Source organism: Micropterus dolomieu, linkage group LG04 (assembly GCF_021292245.1).
Source record: "Micropterus dolomieu isolate WLL.071019.BEF.003 ecotype Adirondacks linkage group LG04, ASM2129224v1, whole genome shotgun sequence".
Taxonomy (NCBI): domain Eukaryota; kingdom Metazoa; phylum Chordata; class Actinopteri; order Centrarchiformes; family Centrarchidae; genus Micropterus; species Micropterus dolomieu.
This window is the reverse complement of record NC_060153.1, coordinates 10,413,996-10,435,134: the sequence shown is the minus strand read 5'-3', so window position 1 is coordinate 10,435,134 and position 21,139 is coordinate 10,413,996. Positions and strand designations below refer to the sequence as shown.

Sequence of the window (21,139 nt, the reverse complement as noted above, 5' to 3'; positions counted from 1 at the left end):
ATTATTTTATTTCATTTTGATTTACCAAGTTGCCTCCTCTTTACTTTTTTTTTTTAACATTTTATTTTATTTGTCAACTGGATTATTTTGCCACTTTCCCAATGTGTACACTGTGCACAGTCTTTCTAATCCACCATCAGACGTAACAGACACTTGCATTGGCTATCACCTGAACTTGTGGACATTGAAAATAAACAATTCATTACGGAAGTTCCAAGTATATGCTTGACTTTGGAAACAGCAGTTCAGGAAACATTGCCACCACAGGCTCCATTTAGTAGCTGTTATGGTGCTTTCAGTCAAGTCACATGATGCTCATCAGCAAATGGAGTTTGCCCATTTGCCACGGAGCTGACTGTTTTCTAAACTGCTGTTTCCGAGGAAAAGAAATTCATTTGGAACCTCAGCTTTTAAGCCACCATTTACAAGAAGTGCTCAGGAGAGTTTAGCATCTACAATTCCATGACAACTGGAAATCTGCTGATGAAGATCATGTGACATGACCTAAAGCTCCAGAACAGCTACTGAATAGACTTAGTGGTGAGATTGTTCTCTCAATCAGTGAACTGGTTTATAATTTACTGATGGAAGAATGTATCCATTTGTAAAGTGTAGAAATGAATGAATCACTTTATGACCAAGTGTAAGGCTCTCTGGGTCCTCCATATCACAATGCAGGCGACAGTTTAAGGTTTCCATAGCCGTAGGAGGCCATCCTCGCTGTATGTGGCAATCAGATTCTCATGTGGGTGGTGCGCGATGCCAATTACGTCTTTCTCGTGAACCTGTGAGCGCAGAGGAATAGAGATCACCACACACTCTCTGTTTCCCACCAGCCTTTCCTGTTTCATTGTTGGAACTCAGTAGGATTGCTACACAGCAGCAGCGACAAAGTCAGAGTATAAAATGAGATAAGGAAGAGCTAGGTAAAAAAAACATTGGCAGCCGCTGAGCGTGGATGAGCTGCCTCCTCTAACAGACTGTGATAATGACTGAATATTAGCAGCAGAGCTTACGGTAAGCGTTTTCTGCAGCCTTCCCGTCGTGTAGTTGAAGCAGTACAGCACTAAGTCCTCTCCCACACAGTAAATCCACTCCCCGCGGGGTGACAGGGTGCAACACACAAAGTTGGCTCCATCCTTTCTATCCGAGCTGAAGGTCTTCACAGTCTGAGGAGGAAGAGAAGAAGACATTTAGCTTCTACTAAGATCAGTATCGTGTGGGTATTATAGCACAACTAGAGTTGGTGCAATTAACAATGTGAGTTGTTCATGGGAGTTTTCAAAGCGTCATGAGTCATTTGGTCCATCACTTTGGTCCAGACTGAAATATCTCAAAAGCTGTTGGATGGATTGCCATGAGAGTTGGTACAGAGATCCATGTTCCTCTCAGGATGAACAGTAACCACTTTGATGATCCCATAACCTTCCCATCCGCCTCAGCAGCACTTTGTGTTTAATGCTAATTAGTAAAAGTTAGCCTGCTAAAATACACTGAACTAAGACGGTGAACATTATACCTGCAAAACATAAGCATGTTAGCATTGTTGTTGTGAGCATGTTGACATTAGCATTTAGCTGCAAGCGTCACACTGTGCCAAAGCCTCACAGAGCCACTAGCATTGTTGGTGACTCAATGAATATGAATAATATATAATGAATGTGACAGACTACTAGTGTGGTAACTACAGTCAATCCTGATATGAAAGTGCCTCGTGTATGGATTATATGTAAGAGAGAGCTCACCTGACCGTGCATGTTCATGATGACCACCGTGTTGGATTGGTTGCAAATCACAAAGTGCTCTGGATTTTGGGGCAGAGGAATGACGTTGTTGACGGGGAGCTCTGATGTCCGAGACAGAGATTTGAAAGTGTGGATGCATTCGCCCGATTTTGCATTCCAAATCTAAAATATGCACATGAATCCCAGGGTTGGGAAATGACATTATGTTACAGTACTTTCCCAGCTACATAATAATCCTGATGCAGCACAGACATGAATTATAGTCAAATTATTTTCTCATTGTACCTTAACTGTGCCATCAGATGAGGCACTGATGATGTGAAATCCATCTTGAGTGAAAGATGCATCATTTACAAACGATGAATGGCCATTTAACTCCTTTAGTGTCTTGCCTGACCTCAGTTCATGGATTCTGAAAATGATATTGTTGAGAAATTGACAAACATAAAAGCTGTTATAACATACTAAATCCAATAAACAGCAGCTCTGACTCATGAATAAATCCATGTTTATTCAACTCAAGACGGCATTTTTCTTGAGAGCAGACAAAACGTGTTGCTGCGAAGCCGATGTGTTATTTTTAGCTCCCGTGGACTGACTGGGTGCGGATTAGTCAAACCATGACAAAACGGCTAATGCTCACTGATTCACTCCGTCTCTGGGAGGATGATTTAGCAAATGTAAACAATTCAGACTCCCAGCGCATGGATTTGCAAAGGGAGGAACACGTTGCAGCTTTGAGCCTGAGCACATGGTCTCTCAGCTACACCCACACAGCACATGTGCTTCCAACACAGCAGAGAGGCTCAGTTCACACCCCCAGGAGTCAGAAATAGATGTTCAGCTCCTCAAAAAGGGGATTCACTGTGTGTGTCTGTGTGTGTGACTATGAGAGAAGAAGTGAAAGGCAGACATCCTTGCCCCAGCATATTTACATTCAGGTGCATGACTCATGCGAGCACCATATGACATCAAGCATAAACTGCTGACGTCTGATATCTGCATGAAATTATGGAGATTTTTCGAAGGTTTAAAAAGCTATTCCGTTCACTTCAGATTAACTAATGGTTAATTGGATAAAGAAGAAAAAGTAGAAAAAATAGATTAACAGATTCCTCAATAAATAACAGAATTTGTAGAGTTATCAATTTGAAAATACAGCTCATAATGGTCCCTTTTCTACTAAAACTACACTAATTTTAACTGATAGTTTTTTTTTATTATGAGCCTCTACCACATGGTTGATATGTCCATTTACAGCAAAACAAATAAAAAACATATAAAATAATCATTTTAATTTGAAAAACTTTCCCAAGAATTACACCAAAAACAAAAATTCTACAAATATAAAATGAAATTCCACCACATGTATTATACTGATAAGCGTTTATAACTAGATGGCACTATTCGGTTTTTGTTAAAATATTGGTTGAGCATGTTTTTATAGTCAGACTTTTTGGGTGGTATATATTTACATTGTTCTGTTCAGCAAACCTTCTGCTGCTAACTTCTTGGAAGAAAGACACCTGAAAAGGTCTTGTTCTGAATACCACACTGCACCATGGGGTTTTTTGGGCTTAGATGCTCAATCAGTTTAGGTGCAAATTAATTCTAATATAATATCACATCTCATAATGCACTCTACCAAACTGTTGAGAAAACCATTAAAGGGTGAGAAAGAGAAAGAAACGGCCAAATTTATCAATTAATTATACAGTTTTGGGGAGGAAATTAAAATCTGCATTTTCTTTTGCCAAATCTTTTCCCATCTACTTTTCTACTTTCACATATTATTCATATGGTCTGGTGTAGAAACATTGTGCTAATCCACTGTGGGATGTAAAAAGAGCTCACTGCTTTCAAGGTGAACTCATATTCATGTGTGCGCCTTTAAAACTTTTGTGAATCATGTCTGAGGTCAGTGAGAGCTCTCACTTCCTCCCACACCGGACAAGCAAAGTTTTGCCACAACAAAGCTCCCACCATGTTTTGTTTTTGTCTTTCAAAATTATTGGTACATTGTTTGTGAATTCAGGTATTTACTTTACTTTTAAACACTAACATTTAATTTACTGTATTATGTATTGATTCAGTTTTGCCCTCCACCCCCCATCTATTTAATATGAAACATTTATCTATATATTGACTTATTCTTATTCAAGACTTCCTGTAATCTCACTGTTTATTGTCCAATTCATTGTAACATCATTTGCAAGTCTCAAAGTCCTCCACACAGAATGTATATGTTTGCACAACGTGTTTAGGTAAAGTTAACTCATGAGTACTGTAATTACAGTACTATGCATATCAGAAAATGTCAAGTATCTACAGGGTGTTCACTTTGCACAGACATCATGTTAGCATTACATCCCACCTGATGGTCTGGTTAAAGGAGGCACTCAGGATCTGGTTGCTGTCTTTGGAGAAGCTCAGACAGGTCACACCTTTGTTGTGCGCATGCTCAAACCTGCGCAGGCACAAGCCACTCTGTATCTTCCACACCTTCCGCAACAACAAACACAGACACACACACACACACACACACACATACAGTGTAGGAGAGAAGATGCAATGAGACTACTCAGCTGAAAACACTACATAATTGTATCTATATTATTGACATTGTTCTGCCCTCATTTCCATTTCCATACAGCAATAAGAAGACTTAACATTAAATTGTTGTAAGTAAATAAAATTAACTGACAGTATCGGAAGATACTTTTATAAGAGCCAACCTTTATTTTGCCATTCTGAGCTCCAGTTGCCAGTAGATCTGTGTCTTGACTGAAGCACATACACAGCACAGCATCATCCATCATCATGAAGCTATCTTGGGCCTGATACTTTAAATCCTAATTCATCCATGCAAACACACGCACATGCATACACACACACACACACACACACACACACAACCGTATAGAACAGAGAAACAAGGAAATAAATTAAATAAATGGAAGATTTCTATCATACTTTTTAATATATACATGTTGTAATATACTTACACATTTTTTAAATGTCCTGTTATTTAAACAGGTAACAGTCTTGTTAAGATTCAAATCTATTTTCGTCATAGAGGGCAGCATTAAGTCATTGTTAAAACAAAACATACAAACTATATTAATAGATTAAGACAACATGCTCCAAAATAGTATAGACATTATCCAATTAAAATGTATAAACAGGAATTAGTTTCCAAAACCAACTTAAATAAAGTAAACACAATAAATTGGAATAAGAAGTCTCAGTATAGTAAAGTGTCATAATATTAAACATATTTACCTTACTTATTTTTCCTGTGTTGTAGTTCCAGACCTCAATGAACCCGTCCACCGATCCAGTGATTAAGTACTTGCCATCAGGAGAGAAGCGGGCACACTCCACATGCGACCGCCGTCCAAACTGCAGGTTCAAACGACACACAGAAACACCTCATTAACATTCCTTTATCTTCTAAAGAAAACACGCTTGCTTGTTTGATTTACTGCCTGTGATCCAGGTGCACTGAGAAATAAATAAACACAAATTAATAACAGGCAACCCCAGGGAGGTATTAAGTTTTCCCACCATGCTGCAGTCTAAAGTTGTGTGGGCTGACCATTCTCACTCAAAACCCTGGGCAGAGGAAAAGCAAGGACAAACAATTCAGCTATCTCCATCTGGATGCAAGTCAGATAGAGACTAAGACAAGTGCCTTCAGGTGAGTAAAGTAATTAGTTTTGTGTGTGTGTGTGTGTGTGTGTGTGTGTGTGTGTGTGTGTGTGTGTGTGTGTGTGTGTGTGTGTGTGCGCGCGCGTGTGCATGAGATTATGGGCACTCACTTTATTTTGGAGACAAAAATGCAAGTTACCATAATGTAAATCATTAAATTTTAGGGTGAACACTTAGTAGTGGTTTACCTTGATGTGACGGTACAGCTGCGTTGGAAAGCTCTCTTTCTCCACATGTCTTTCTTTGTTGCCAGACGTTTCAATGGCCATTTCGGGGGAGAGATGACCCGGCGACTGCTCTAGTCTCATAGACTGCGTGGAACAGGGATGGGGAACAGTCAGCAGAAAACATAAAGTAGTTTTTGCCTTTTAACTTCTTCATTGTCACGATCTCAACAAAATCAAGTGTTGGAATACTAAAAAATGCTAACTTGAAGATTCAAAGTAGTTGATTTTTTAAATAAAGTGTTGCTTATCCCGTAATGTAATGCAAGGGGGAAAATAAGCTTGAAAACTGCACAATTAAATTGTGAATAACAGATGCTGCGCTCTCAAAACAAAGAAATAAAGTCAAAACCTTGGGAAAAATCGCTTCTTGATAAGTTTTCAAATTTCAAGCAGTTTGAATAGCAGCTTTATAATTTAGTACAACAATATGTTGTATAATACAGCCTACATACTATCAACTTTGTTAGATCATTTATACTTGTTAGTATTAGTATATTGCATTGGCACAGGCACCTGTATAACAAATGCAAGAACCTTCCCCTGGGAAAAAGGTACTGCTCTCTCTGTTTAAATACCAAAGATAGCAAAGAAACAGTGGGATGTATTAATCGACCTATTGAATAAATAATTATATATAAAAAAACAAATTAAATTGATGGTTTGGGACTTATTCAATGACTGCATTTCTTCTATGTACTGAAATCATTAAAGCACATGAAAATTTGTTTTCAAATCTTAAGTACTTCTCATTAAATATTTAACATTAAATATTCATGCCTAAATGAGCAAAAATCAAAGTTATGGTTCAGAGATAGACAAAATCCGAAGTTATTATTTATTAAGAGTTCAGCAGCTCAGCTAATCTTCTTCATCAGGACTGTGTGGGTGCAGTTTGATCTGATTTGATTAACATTAATCCAGTTTCCGTGAAAATTTAGTGCAGATTTTATCTGAAATTCCAGCTAAAAACAGGTGGATGAAAAACACACTTACTTGTGATCTGGCAACATGAGCAAACGGCCCTACAACTGTCTGATGCTGCTAAACTCTGATTGATACCCAGAGGTTTATCACATCACCTTTATCTGGCCCTGCCCACTTCAAACAGTGAGAAGAGTTCAGGCAAGGTAAAAAAAAAAAAAAAAAGGAAACTCTTTCCTGTGATTTTACCAAAACTGTACTAACAAGAAAATGTGTGTTCATGTAGGACACCATCACTAAGAACCTTTAATAAAGTTGGGCACACCGTGTGTACATACATTACAGTAGTGAAAGGAGAGAAAGAGAGAAGATAGTTTGGGATGCTGTGGACATTGATTTAATGGCTTCCCTCATATAATTAGAGTGAGTATTGAGAGAGATATTGATCGGTATACTCACGCCAACTTGTTCCAGGAGCCCCATGAGGCGAGAGGGGGGCACCACGCTGACCTCCCTCACCAACGCCTCAGCTATTGCCCTGCGCCGCTTCTCCTTGCTGCTGCCCTTCGGGTACGCCTGAAGCAAGAGGAAAAGTACGTTATTTTATAAAGTGCTTAGTGATGGAGTTGTGTAAAAGTAGAAACCTTTATTTGTCTTACCTCTCGGGGGTCAAAGTAGGAGCATGTTAGCAGGTTCTCCAAATGGATGTACCTCTCTAGCTGCGTCTGCTTTAACATGATCATGGGGTCAGTTTGTCTGAGGAGAGAGCGAGCCGCTCCCACCTCTCGCATTTCAATGAGCTCCATTACAACCTGTTAAACGAGATCAGCATCCATCAGATGCTGCTAATTTAAAAAAGAAATCAAGGCAAGAAGAGTATAAGCTCATCAGTGCAAAGCTCACCTGCTCATAAAGGTCAATAAGTGTGTTATCAGGCAACTTGAGGGATTCGATAGCCAGCAGGACGTTGTCCCAGTGGCCGCTCTTTATATCTGCTATGAAACTGTCGATGCTTTCCACCGTGTTGAGTGAGACGGTGGTTTCCTCCTGCAAGGTGGTCAGCGTTCGGTAGAGGTTGTTCTCCTTGAGGTACTGCATTATCAGGCGGATCACGCTAGACAAGAAAGGTTAATGTTACAACCCCATGCTGACTGAAAGTCCTACCTACAAATGCGTGTAGGCCCACAGAGTAACAAGTAAAAATGTGAAGTCATTCAAGCATTGACATTGTTTCTATGAGAGTTAAATTACCAGCTGCAGTCTGTGCTCAGGATTTGGTCATACACACCACCACCAATACCATTTCTCCGTAGGAGAGATTCTGTGTTGTCACATGATGTTTTTTTCTGGTGTATCTTGATCTTTGCAAATTTCAGCGTTTATCACTTCAATCACAGTCTAATGATTGTGAGTCATCCACTGGACACTGAAACACTGTTTTATTTTCACACATGTGATGCCATCGTTTGGCACAACTGTCAAAAGAACCGATTATATGCAACATAATCATCATGACAAGAGCAGGGATCCTGCTTCATGTGGATTTTGGCCCACTTCAGAGCCATTTGCTGGGCATTTTAACACTCCATCTCCCCCTCTGCTGTCACTCCATCAGCATTACCCTGCAGGACGTTTTAAAGTCTTTCACGTGCACATGTACATGTGCAGAGACATGAGTAAACCAGCCACCAGCACAAGACCAGTTTCAATTTGGCAACAATGTGTGCTCCCCTCCCACCTTTTCCCCACAGGAAGATTAAATAACTAACCAATAAAAACTGCAAACCCACATCCTTGCAATGCGTGGAGAGCCTATTGGATCAACAGGCACATGTGGAGGAAACAGACACTATATATTTATAGTGGCTGCAAAACAGCCTGGACTCTCTCTCTCTCTGTCTCTCTCTGCAGAATCAGAAAGAACATCAGATTAACTGGTTTAAAGCGACCATTTGACCAGCCTCACATGCGAAAATGGCCGTATGTGTCGCATGCTGACCACAATAAACAGTAGCCTAATGAAAGCCTATCAGCGACTGGATGGGAGGTTCCACAACCAGTTAAACAAAATAAGCCACATGGGTGTACAAAAACTGTATGCAGACAATAAACAGCGTCATAGAAATGTTAATTTGCAGGTGTAAACGCTATGTGTAGGTTCGTATAGTTGTTTGTTTTAAATTGAACATGCAGGCACATGTGTCACATCCTAAGAGTGATATCACGTTTTACTGAAAGAAGGAACTTTTTGAATGACGCATCTCGTCTCAGCTAAATGAATATAAGTGAGGCCGTCAAGATGCAACTAATATTCCAACTGAATGCGTAATGTAGCCCACAACTCAGTGTCCATAACAGACCCACGCGCCTCTATCATATTTAAGAAACACCGATGTTTTCTTTTAGTCACACAGGTGGTCTTATCATACTGTTATTATCACCAAACTATCACTGAAAACTCATTATTTAGCAAACAAAAAATAAAAAAAGAAAGAAAGAAAAGAAAAGGAAAGCACACTTACTCTGAGGGCTCCATCTCCGCAGCCATGCTGATGTTGTCTCCTGCTGGTGCCGCACCGGACTGAAACGGTGGCGGCTCAGCTCTGGCTCGGCGCTCGCTAGAGCCACGTGAAAGTCGTCTGCCGGGGACCACCCACTACACGTGCTTCTCTTGTGTCTCGCATTTTTTTGCGGCGGGCAGCAGCCCCAAACCCTGTGACTGCAGCTGCCACACAAAGTCTTGGAGCAGCGCACCTCCTTCCCTGACGCATGCCGATACAAAGAAGAAACATTTTCTCGGCACGTTGTGTGAAGGAGGCTGCATCAGCACCACGGACAGAACCCCGTGGCTTCGAGTGTGCTCACCTTCAGGAACAATTGTGCACGAGCCAAAACATTTCTCTTATAACGTCATCTACCGGAAAATCAGCTCACTGCTCATCAATATGCAGATGTAGAGCTGTGTGCCTTGTGAGCATCTTTGCCTAACCTAATCCCCGCATACAAAGTGATAACCAGCCATCAGTGTCTTCCTGTAATCACACGTTGCGGGTATGGCGCTGTAGTGGGTTGTGAGTGTTAATCAGCTACGATTTTTGCCATTTCATTGAGAGCGTTTACTTAACCTTGCTGCCTCTGCTATTAGGCCCACACCAGTAAATAAACCTGTTGGTATAAGCAGGAGCCTCGTTATCCCATGACGGAGGATGTATCAGCCTATATTCTGCAGAAAAACAGAAAAACTAAAAACTGCAAACCGAATCACACTACTACAGTAGACGCTTGCCCACATTGTGACAGATAAATACAAACAAAGACAAGTAAACCCTAGAAGATTTAAACATGAGTAAATAATATTTGACAACTAAGAAAATCTGATCAGTTAGGATGCAGCAAGTCAGGTGGAGATGGATTGGTTTGATCATTAATACATGGAACAGTCTTGCTTTAGCTTCCGGCTGGAGATGATTAGGTTTTATGCTGCTTTACTCCTGTGGCTGTTTGGTACATTAAATTGGCATTAGTTCCCTGCAGCCTTATGTTTACAGCAGTCTGGTCACTGACACTAGACCGGGCTTGTGTTCCTGGGCCTGCTGCATGTGATATTCACAGCTCTGCTCAGCTGACAGTGATGGCAGATTTATTTGACCCTTGTGTCCTATTGAGGACGTCCGCATTAAAATCAGCATTCATTGTGGATCACTTCTCAAAGGCGCAAAACAGCAGGCTGGCTCATCACTGCAGTGGTCTGCAGAAATCAGGTGCAATTTGGCGGGGAGTTTTGTTTGACGTAAGAAACTATCGATGTGTTTCTGAAATTCATGGCGGTTATCAAATAAGTTGCAACAGGCTTCCCAAGCTGACATCGGTTTCCGGGACACCTTCATCTTTCATTCACTAAAGCAATTACTGGTCAGAAATGATAAGTATACAAAATGCAGACTCAGATGCGTTTGTTCGTTGAAAGAACTATTTTGCTCGGTTTATCCAGCTGTGATGGCCGACTGGTTAAGGCGTTGGAATCGAAATCCAATGGGGTTTCCCTGCGCAGGTTCAAGCCTGCAGCGATGACTCGTGTGATGGCATTAATTCTGGTGAATATGCAAAGAACTGAATGAACATACAAGGACAGTAAGAAACTACAATGACAAATGTCTTCATGATAATCTTCAAATAATTAGCCTGTCCTGGAAATAACTTATTTGGTAACCTATAGGGAAAATAGTGTTCTTCTGATGCCACTTCATTAATTAAATACAATTAGGCCTTTTTGGGAGTATTTTAGTCAGTGCACAGATGGATGGTCAGCTAAACTGCAAAAATGTGAAATGTGTCAACGAATAATTATACAATAGGCTATATGCAGAATAAATTTAGGAAACTGAATATCGGTTGAGCACTAAATTCCTGAACCTGAACTTCCTGGACATTCATATAGGCTAACTATTCATGACAATTAGATAAAAACATTTTATAATAATCATTTTTGTTGTTGTTGCATAACCACCTTTGTTAGGAAGCCTACCACAAAAGACGAAGACAGAAAAATAGGTTACTTAATAACTGGAACATTGTTTCGTATCATCATGTCTCATAGCCTACCATCGTTGGCATATCGCGAGAACAGCCAGAGCTTCTGAGCAGCATTTAGCACAGGTGAGCGCTAATTACCTACACACCACCTTATGTGAGCGACGGTTTTCCTACGAAGCAGTAGGCTACCTAGGAGGGTGAGTGTTTTATTTTCTTTATCATCCTCTTAAAATGACAAAAGTCCACAAAGAAGTTAACATTTCTAACGTTTACTCATATTAAGCCCGTTTCTTTCCCCCCTTTATCAAAGTGTAGGCTACTAATTATGCCGTCGAACAACAACCAGGTGAGTAGCCTACAATCCAGATAGATTAACCCTCTTCACCTGTACTCACACTGCATCAACGCCTGAATTGCTTTGTCTTTCTGCGTTTTTTTTAAACCCAGTTTGTTGCTTACAATGTCTTCCCGTTGAATCTTGTAGAAAATAGTGTGATAGATGCGAAACGCAGCAATTAAAGGTCCCTAAAAATATCTAGCCTATTGGAACTGGGGTTTTCCATTTTGATACTTTATTTCGGCAACTTGAAGGTGGTTGTTGGTTTTGAGCACAATAGTCTACGCACATTTTACTTCACAACAACTGTTTATCAATTAAAACATCACTTATTTTGTTCACCTCAAGGAGTGTATCTGGATTTGAGTTTGTTGTCTGCCGTTCTCTTGCAGAAGGTACAGACTGCAGCTGCCAGACTGGCCAAGATGCCCATGGTTCACTCTGCTTGTACCAAGCTGTCGGTCTTGTACATCGACACTAAAAGCACCCACCCTAAACTGAGGTCTGTGTGTGAGGTGCTGGAGAGCAGTGTGACCGCTATAGGCTCAGCAGCCTGTGACAGAGTTTCCCCTGTCATTCATAAACTGGAGCCCCAGAGTGAGTAGCCTACTGTGAGGGCTTACATTTCAGGCTGTACTTGTCATACTCCTATGCATACTGCTAACATTTATGATGTAGCCTACTTTGGATGTGACCAGTGGATTAAAGGAAACTTGCAACTAACGATTATTTTCATTATCAGTTATAACCAAATTTGTTTATAAAATGTCAGACATTTGTGAGAAACACTCCAACACAAGATGCCAACCATTAGTTCAGAATCCAAAGGTGAGCTTACACTTAAACACACACTTTTTTTTTTTTTTTTTTTTTTTTCTTAACTACAAATTGTTTCTTTTTTGTCAATTGACTAATAGTTAATTTTTCAGTTCTAACATGCATAAGGTTTTTGGGGGCTCTATTTCAGGACAAGCTCAGGACAGAAGGCTGAAGAAAGCTAAAATGTTTCATACATTAGCAGCACAATTAGTGTATGTGTACCCAAATGAATAATTTATGTCAAGGGCTAATAGGTTTTTTATTTTTTTTTTTTGTTTGTTTTTTATGTTGCTGTTTCATCAAAAAGATGATGCAGATAATAAAGTTACAGGGTCAAGATCTCTGCCAAAAGAAGACTGCAGGTGCCATTTATTGTAGAAATGAGAAAGCATCTAATAATTGCTTGACTGTCTGGAATATCTCCACAGTTTCCATTGCAAATGATGTTGCATGTAAAAGTCTTGACTGGCTGGAGACTGTGTTCCCAGTGCTTCACACACCCACACAGCAGGTAACCTTTCCTCTTTCAAATCTTCACGAGCCCCACAAAATAACTGCACTATTCTCCCCAAACTGCTCAAGAATCTAAGATTGTCTGTCCTGTTTCTGTCATTGTTTCAAACAGATTGTTGCAACTGCAAAGAACAAGATGCACGAGATCCAGGCCGTGGTGAACATCGCAGCCAGCGGAACTATGGACTGTGTGCAGCACACGGTCACATGGCTGATCGGAAGGATACAGCAGGCTGACGACCAGGATGACCAGTCACTTGTTGAGAGAACCATCAGTATGGCCAGTGCAGGACTGGACTCTACTCTGATCATGTCAGAGGCTCTGATGGACCGAGTGTTTCCTCCCACTGAAGAAGATGAAGGTACAGAGTAATGTGGACTTAACTGATGTCAAATGGCTAGATGTGACATTCAGAACTTAAACTCGCCTTTGTCACTCAATATCTTCTCGCTGACTTCACAGAAGAAGCAGCTCACTTGTTGGAGGGTTTTGAGGCAGCCACACTCAGGAGCAGTTACTCTGTGCGACTGGTTTCCCTGGCTGCCAAGCTGTATAGGAGGACCTACAACATGGTTGGGTCCAAGATGCAATCTGTTCAGGTGTGCTGTGAGGACAGTTTAAAGGAATTGACACACTGGGGAATGCGCTTATTTGCTTTCTTGCGAGAGAGAGTTAGAGGTATCACTCCTCTCATCTAATATCTATTGAATATAAAGCTACAGTCGGTAAGCTTAGCATAAAGACTGGGAACTGTGTTAAGGTAAGACGAAATCTGCCTGCCAGGCTCACAACTTAACACATATCTCGTTTGTGTAGTTCACACAAAACTGACAACTTGTGGTTTTAGGAGGAGTTATGTGCCAGTAGATAACTTGACTTTTTGGCATCTTTTAATGGTATTTTTACGTTCCTGGAGTTTCCATTTCACAGCGATGAGATTAAAGTGGTATTGGTCTTCTCATCTACCTCTGCAAGAAAGCATGAATAAGCACATTTTCCAAAATGTTAAAACTATTCCCTTTTAACAAGAGGTGGAAGGGTGGTTGAGTCTGAAGCAGTAGGCTAGTTATGCTCACGCATTGTTGAAGCAAACAGAACATTAAATTATATAAAAAGAGATTTCATAATGGAGTTATCTAGGAAATAATGTGGTTGTTAAACACAACTGCGAGACTGAACCCTAACAAGAATCAAGTATTCACCAGTTTTGGCACAATTAACACCTTTTCTTTGCAGTGACAGTTGTACAAGTTTAATGTGACTGTTCACTTAAACATGTAACTCGTGCTAAGAAAGTGGAAATATAATTGTCATTTTATTATTTATAATAATTTGACTTTTTTTTTTTTGTATGAATGAAACCATTGGCTGGCCACATAATAGGCCTTTTTCACAGCAGACACTTTGACTTGTCACAGCATGAATAGCACAGTTGTTACTAAGATCATTAACACTGACTCAGTTCTATTCAAGTGAGCAAGCGCACCCAATACCAGGACCATAAACTGATGCAGCTAAATGTCGTCATCGGTCTTATTTACACCTGTGCTTTTCCTGTGTCAATGTTTTTGATAAAGGGGAAAAAAAATAACCTTGCACCCATTTTCATTTCACTCACCTGATTAACTTTTTTTCACCTCCAAGAGAAATATCTTTTTGCTAAATTGAACTTTTTAACTAAACTAAAAGGTAATTTTGTATATTTATTTTTTTTTTTTGTCCTTTGCTCAACAGGTCATTGAGAATTTGTGCAGGTCTCCAGGTCTGGTTCAGGACCTTCAGACCAACTGGGTGACCTTGGCCTGGAGCATCCATGGGCTGCCTCGGTATGTGCAGCATCAGCTTGTGTCTGTGTGCTTCTTCATGTCCCAGATGTATAACTTACGCTGCCCGCCATCCAAACACCAGTCTAATCAGGATGAAAGTTGTTCCAATGCTGCTGAGACCACATCAACTCACAAGGACGTGGTCCAGGTCCCCCAACAACCTACACCTATAAGCCGAAAGAGGCGGCCGACCAAGATCGTGTTTGACCGAGGGTGTAATGTTAAAGGATGTGTTCGTCGTTGAGATTTGATAAAGATGTGTGCTGTGCCACAGCTCTTAAGAGAATGCAACTGCAAATTGTCATAAAATAAAACTTTAATATCATGAACTTTGATTCCTCTGAGTCTGGCGGTTGTTGAGGGAAAACAAAGTACTGTAAAGCCTACACTCAGTTGCCACTTCATTAGGTACACCTTTCTAATGTGATCTAATCCTAAGTAGGGCTCCCAGAACTGCCTGAATTCTTTACGGCATGGATTCAACATGACTGTCAATACAGATTTCTTTACAGTGATGCTGTTTTTCTCAAGTTCCACCAAACCCCAAAAGGTGCTCTTTTGGATTGACAACTGGTGTACACTGAAGTCATTCTCATGTTAGAGCCAGTTTGGGATGATGTGCTTTGACATGGATTTGAGATTCAAACCGTCCCCATCTGGCACCAACAGTCATGCCTTGGCCAAAGTCACTTGGATATGTTCACACAGCAAGCCTTAAGCTGATGATACACAGAGCAACGTTAACGGTAATGAGTAAAGATTACTACGGTAATCCCCTTCCCCCCACCACACCGCTGCTATCCGTTAAACAGTCGCACTTGCCACTAGCAAGATTGCTCAAAGTTGCCGTGTATCATCAGCTTTAGTGCTGAACGTAGATGTTGCTGAGATGATTTGAACAAACAAGACCACAGAACTTGGCAACACAGCCGTAGATCACACTTGATGTTTGGTCTAAACAAAACCTTTGACAGTCTGCTTTCATGCATTGAGTTGCCACATGACTGGCTGACTTGCAGGCCTAAATTGGGTAGTGTACAAATGACCACTGGAAGTTAATGCAAAGAGCTTTGCATTGTCTGACAGTAAATCAGTTACTCTAGAACAATGAGGACATCTGAAAATCAAATCTATTCTAGATTTAAGCTCAACCAAGGCCTTTTCTTGCCGTTAAGAAGTGTAGCTTCAAACAGCCCTGTTTTACAAATGACACTGAAGAGCACCTAGTTCCATTTTATGTAGACTGTCAAACTCACTTTAGCATGAATCTTCTGGTTTGGTATTTAATGCAAGTAACCTTAAATTCACCACTAAATTCACAATTTAAGAACACTTCCTTTTTTTTTACAGTTGATGCGCCAAGTGTTTTGGCTCTTAGATTGCAACCAATTACCTATTACTTGGATTAGGCACCCAACATTGATTTATTAATTTCAAAACTAGTTCAACTGGCAAACCTGTAAAGCACATTTTAATATTTATAGGCAATGGGGTTGAGTTATTACACAGGCAAGTTTCAGCAAAACATGACTTTATTTGACTTTTTGATTTCACTTTTGGCTGGACTCAGACTTGGATGTGGATGCTCTCAGAGAAGAAAGCCGACGCCTCTTGGCAATCTGTTCCTGGCGCTTCTCCTTGGCCTCCTGTTTGCAGGAACAAATGTGTGTCAGTAAAAATGTTTTAACACACCCAAAAAGCTGCCACTGGAACACAAATTAAATCTTCCATCTCACACAGCAACATCATAGGATTCATCAACATTACCCAGCAACAATGCAGAGGTTTACTGCTAAAGGCAATTTAAAAAATTGCCATAATATTGCTCTTTACACCTATGAGACTACGCCACCACAAAAACATTTCTTTGAATAACCTGAAACCACATACCAATGTTTCATGGTTATTTGAGTAGTGTTTTAAGAGAAATGTTCACATATAAAAAGCCTCTTCTGTTCTTAGTGGCTAAGCGCTGTAATAAGAGGAGGGAGGGGAAACAGAACATTACCTTCATCCTCTTGGCCAGCAGCTTGGCGTACTCTGAGGCCTCCTCTTTGTTCTTCTGGGTGCGCTGTCTCTTGAGGGAGATGCGGCGGCGCTTGTGCTGCAGCACGCGAGGTGTCACGAGTCTCTGGATCCTTGGAGCCTTAGTTCTGGGCTTCTTGCCTACCAAAGAGAAGGGATGCAGAGAATATGGACAATGCAAACATTACATTTTATTCATTTAACTGACACTTTTATCCAAACAGACTTACAATTGCTGTATATGTCAGGTCTCTGGAGCAACGTGGGGTTAAGGGTCTTGCTCAGGGACATATTGGTGGATGTGTCACAGTGGGGATTGAACCCGGGTCATGGGATGTGCCAGGTGTGGTAAAGGGGGTTGGACAGTGTGGTTTTATAGATGCAGGCAAGGGGCCAATACTGAGCGTTAAACATCTAGGCTCAGTGAAACCCCTAGCCAAAGTAAACAACTTATACAAGAACGGGGTTTAACAGTTACATCCCCGATAACTCACTCTTTAATGGCACAGACAGTCATGTGGCACAAACTGAAGCTTCAGTGGACATCAAACCCCCCCCCCCCCAATGTTTGGTTGTCTGTGAGTAATTGGTACAATATGTTTTGAATTTGGTCCAGTATTGAGCTACAGACACAGACAAATATGGGAAAATAGGGTCAAAGTTGAAAAATACCAAACTTACCCTTTAAGTAAAAACTGACTCATCTTACCTTCTTTAGTCAGGGGTCTCCTCACAACATACTGCCTAACATCATCCTCCTTAGCCAAGTTGAAGAGCTTGCGGATCTTGCTGGCCCTCTTGGGACCAAGACGGCGAGGGACTGTGCTGTCGGTCAGCCCGGGAATGTCCTTCTCACCTAAGAACAACCAGATCAGGAAAAGATGAGTCAAACGATGAAGTTGCTTAATGGAAAGTTCACTTACAAATTGTAACGCTTACATATGAAGTACAATCACTACAAACAAAAGTCTAGACTTAAAGCAGTTGAGTGTTGAATTCTTAGCTGCTTGCAGCCCAAACCTGCAAGATGACTAGGGAGACTTCCTACACTGTGGAAATCTGGCCACACTTTTGACAACTTTTTTTCTGGCAACACTACTGTATTAAGTCATTACCAGGAGCAGTCGTCTTTATTCAGGTAGCGTTCCACACACAGGCTTTCCTGGGCGGACATCCCAGGTACGTTACAAGATGCAGACACGGTGGATATTTTACAAGCGTGGACCAGGTAAATTAACAGTGAACACTGGAGTGCAGATGTCACTCACAAAAACATTGGTTTCCATTATTTGATAGGCTACGTCATTAACAAGCCGGCATGCCGCGTACATGCTGCCGTGAAAATGGATTGTGGGCAAACAAAATCCACAAAAAAAAAGGTTCTGTGTCTTTTGGCGACTTTGTAAAACATCCTGATGGACAAAGTTAGCTGAGCAGGGGGAAAGACGGAGGCGAGGCAAGGCGGTGCGTTTGCATTAAGAAATTTGAGGTTTAAATGTGTGAGTGAGTGGAGAAGACAAGTCCGAGGCAGGTGCAAAGCAGGTGGATTTAAAAATATCCTACTAATTTCCATGGGGATTAAAACATGCTTTCACTGGGCGGTATAATGTGAAAAGGTGACTTTTTTTGTGGTTGGGGTATGGACGATGACAGCTTCTATCGGCTCAACCCTAACTCATTCAGATCTCCGTTTATTCCAATATTAGTGAACATGAGATACAATGAGAGAGCAATGCAGTTCAACCATCCACTGATCCCGGATCTGGTCGCATCTGGTAAGCAGCTCCACAGTTACTCTGGCAACACACTGTCCCCCCTTAATGATTACAGACCAATCAGAAAGGGTCTACTGGTGTGCCATAAACATCATTTACAAGTAAAGCGACATTTCTAAACCCAAGTTTGTCATCTCAAATAAGCCCGTACTGTGCAGCCATTAAGAAGTATCTGTTGGTTTACATCTTAATAGTTTGCTTCATTACCTAATTTATTTCCACTATAAAATAGTCCACATGAGCCAGACAGAACACACTACCTTTCTTGACAATGACCAAGTTGAGAACGCTGAGATTGGCGTCAACGATGCAGCCACGGACAGACTTGCGCTTGCGCTCGCCAGTCCTGCGGGGACGGTAGCAAGAGTGGCCCTTGCTGAGAAGAAGGCGCACACGGCCGTGGGTCAGCACACCCTGTTTCATGGGGAAGCCCTGCTTGTCGTTACCTCCACTGATGCGCACCACATAACCCTGCAGAAGTAGAGAAAAGTTGTTCACTGCTTTTCCTTTTAGGTTACACAGTGTCTGAAAATAAAGGATTGCTTACAGAGCACAAAGATCATACTCACATTTATAAATTACACTTAAAAGCAAGGCAGAGGTGGCTAAGCAGCTAAAAAGGTGGTTCATTAAATGCAGGCTTGGTGGATTCATTTCTAGCTCCTCCTGTCCACATATCAAGCGTATCCTTAAGCAGGACACTGAACCCAAACTGCTCCTGATTGCCAGGCCAACGCCTTACGTGCAGTCAACCATTCCCCCAGGCCTTTGACCTCTTCAGATCACAAGCCCAACGTTGGCTTTTAGACTCAATTTTGCAGTGTCTTGCATTACTTTCCTGCCCACATTTAGACTTCAACTTACTGAGTTAACTAGCAGTTTCTCTAAGGATGCAAGGTAATTGAGAGCGCGATGCTGTTACAGTCAGGCCTGGTTAAATGGTCTGGTTGTATCTGGTAAGCAGCTCTCCGGTTTCTCTGGCAACACACTGTCCCCCCTTAATGATTACACATCAGTCAGAAAGGGTCTACTGGTGTGCCACATTGTGTATGATGACTATATAACATATTTCCAGCAAATTAAAACGTAAACTGTGTACAGACAACACTACATCAGGTCTACAGAGATCAAAAACAGAACACCACAGTACCTTCCACTCATCTCCCAGAGGGTCAGCAGCCACCTCAGTGGCCATGCGCTTCTCATAGAAGGTTCGCAGCTTACGCTCATCATCAACTTCAATCAGCTTCTGGCAGCCAGTAGCGGGGAACGAGATGTTCAGCTGAAAAACAGTTTAAATGTTACTGTTAACTTACCACGGGTACTTAGGAATTACTGAGTGTCTGTATACAATATTATAGACTATAGTCTGTGTCTGCTCTAAATTAAAAGTGAAATGGAATAACTTGATATGAACCTGGAGTTATATAAATAAAACGAAACCATCCTATTGGGTTTCACATAACGTTAGGTCATGAAAGGTGTATCACACATTAACATTTACTGAGGGACGCCTGGTTCATGTCATAATTCATAACTGTTACAATATTTGCGTGTCGGAAGTAAAGTTTAAATCAGAGACAGTTAACGTTGCAGTGGTTCGGAGGCCTGTTAGCTTCTCTGCCAGCTCCGTATTGGCAGCCCGCTAACGTTAGCTCTCTGGACACTTCAAAGCATAAACAATCGATTTAAAGGTTAAAGATATAAAAAGGACAAAGCGGATAACACTTCGACTTAAAGTCACTTTAGTAACAGAAGTCTGAAAACTCTACAGTGATCAACTGAGCCTTGAACTCTGTGCACATTTCTGTCAGTGTGCGGCCATGTTTCTATAGCTCACTTGCCGACAGGATAGTCGGCGCTGGATATTTTATCACAATCAAAGCGCATCCAAAGTGTCAGAGCCGTCGTCGCTACATCAAACTAGTCTGCCTTAAAGTTTAGAACCATGGCATCAACCACACAGGAGTATTTAAAACAAAATAGCTTTCAACAGAGATTTATAGTTAGGGAAACATTGTACCTTCATTTTGCCAAACCGGCCCTACGACGGTCCGCCACGGAAAAGAGACCGGATATCCGCTTCGTGGTCTCACATAGGCCTGAAATGTTATCGCGATAACTTGGGTCGCTGTCGTTTGTTAATCGGACTCCAGCTGAAACTCGTTAAACTAAATTCACACCAAAGAACAATTGCCAACGAATGCAACTGCATTAACTGAATAACTGAACATGAGAAATATGTCCTTATCTGTTCATTTATGTATCTTAATTAGTTAGAAAAAATAGATATGTCATGTAAAAATAACCACCAATAGGCCTAGTTGTAGCTCACAATATGTGTCCATGTAGGCCTATTCATTTATTTGTTTGCATATTGTCTGTTTATCGTTTTTTCATTTCATGTGCAAAAAAATTAAAATTCACAGCAAGATAAACAAATTAGATTAATCAATCACATTACTTAAAGGTTATGATAACCATGTAGGCTAGGGTAAGTAGGTTGAATTAAGGGTGCTTTTCTTTTAATTATTTACGCCATGTCCAAGCTTTCTTGCCATAAATGAAAAAAATTGCCCAAATGTGATACATTTCTGTAATACTGAAGATGTTACCTATTCATTTGAAGAATGGTAAATCAAATATGCCAGGGAGGTGTGGCATTGCCCTTTATTTTGGTAACATTTGTGTTATTGGGACAGCACA

General features: G+C 41.0%; 3 protein-coding genes and 1 long non-coding RNA gene across 8 annotated transcripts; 2 read left to right on the top strand and 2 right to left on the bottom strand.

The window, feature by feature from the left end:
• On the bottom strand, positions 1 to 11,952 carry LOC123969599 (WD40 repeat-containing protein SMU1-like). 5 transcript variants are annotated; one of them, XM_046047157.1, is made up of 13 exons: positions 11,817 to 11,952; positions 9,127 to 9,366; positions 7,508 to 7,718; positions 7,264 to 7,416; positions 7,064 to 7,180; positions 5,645 to 5,767; positions 5,028 to 5,147; positions 4,481 to 4,597; positions 4,120 to 4,247; positions 2,031 to 2,157; positions 1,746 to 1,907; positions 1,017 to 1,169; positions 1 to 785 (listed from the first exon to the last, which is right to left on the bottom strand). In XM_046047157.1, the coding sequence occupies exons 2-13, from the start codon at positions 9,150 to 9,152 to the stop codon at positions 687 to 689; spliced, it is 1,536 nt and encodes a 511-aa protein (XP_045903113.1). In that variant the 5' UTR covers positions 9,153 to 9,366; positions 11,817 to 11,952; the 3' UTR covers positions 1 to 686. The 5 variants fall into 5 exon arrangements, with proteins under 5 accessions (XP_045903113.1, XP_045903111.1, XP_045903110.1 ...); XM_046047155.1 differs by having other exon boundaries at positions 9,127 to 10,695; positions 11,817 to 11,854; XM_046047154.1 differs by lacking the exon at positions 11,817 to 11,952 and adding an exon at positions 11,207 to 11,313 and having other exon boundaries at positions 9,127 to 10,695.
• LOC123969602 lies at positions 264 to 5,976 on the top strand. Its single transcript, XR_006824767.1, has 4 exons — positions 264 to 540; positions 5,053 to 5,153; positions 5,282 to 5,445; positions 5,710 to 5,976. It is a non-coding gene; the product is annotated as an uncharacterized LOC123969602 (long non-coding RNA).
• On the top strand, positions 10,624 to 14,968 carry LOC123969601 (perilipin-2-like). The gene is made up of 8 exons (XM_046047160.1): positions 10,624 to 10,698; positions 11,202 to 11,334; positions 11,453 to 11,483; positions 11,867 to 12,071; positions 12,722 to 12,804; positions 12,919 to 13,168; positions 13,270 to 13,406; positions 14,542 to 14,968. The coding sequence occupies exons 3-8, from the start codon at positions 11,463 to 11,465 to the stop codon at positions 14,875 to 14,877; spliced, it is 1,032 nt and encodes a 343-aa protein (XP_045903116.1). The 5' UTR covers positions 10,624 to 10,698; positions 11,202 to 11,334; positions 11,453 to 11,462; the 3' UTR covers positions 14,878 to 14,968.
• Positions 14,969 to 16,147: 1,179 nt separating this feature from the next.
• rps6 (ribosomal protein S6) lies at positions 16,148 to 20,609 on the bottom strand. Its single transcript, XM_046047159.1, has 6 exons — positions 20,457 to 20,609; positions 19,584 to 19,715; positions 18,694 to 18,904; positions 17,368 to 17,514; positions 16,642 to 16,799; positions 16,148 to 16,279 (listed from the first exon to the last, which is right to left on the bottom strand). The coding sequence occupies exons 1-6, from the start codon at positions 20,460 to 20,462 to the stop codon at positions 16,184 to 16,186; spliced, it is 750 nt and encodes a 249-aa protein (XP_045903115.1). The 5' UTR covers positions 20,463 to 20,609; the 3' UTR covers positions 16,148 to 16,183.
• Positions 20,610 to 21,139: the final 530 nt, after the last annotated feature.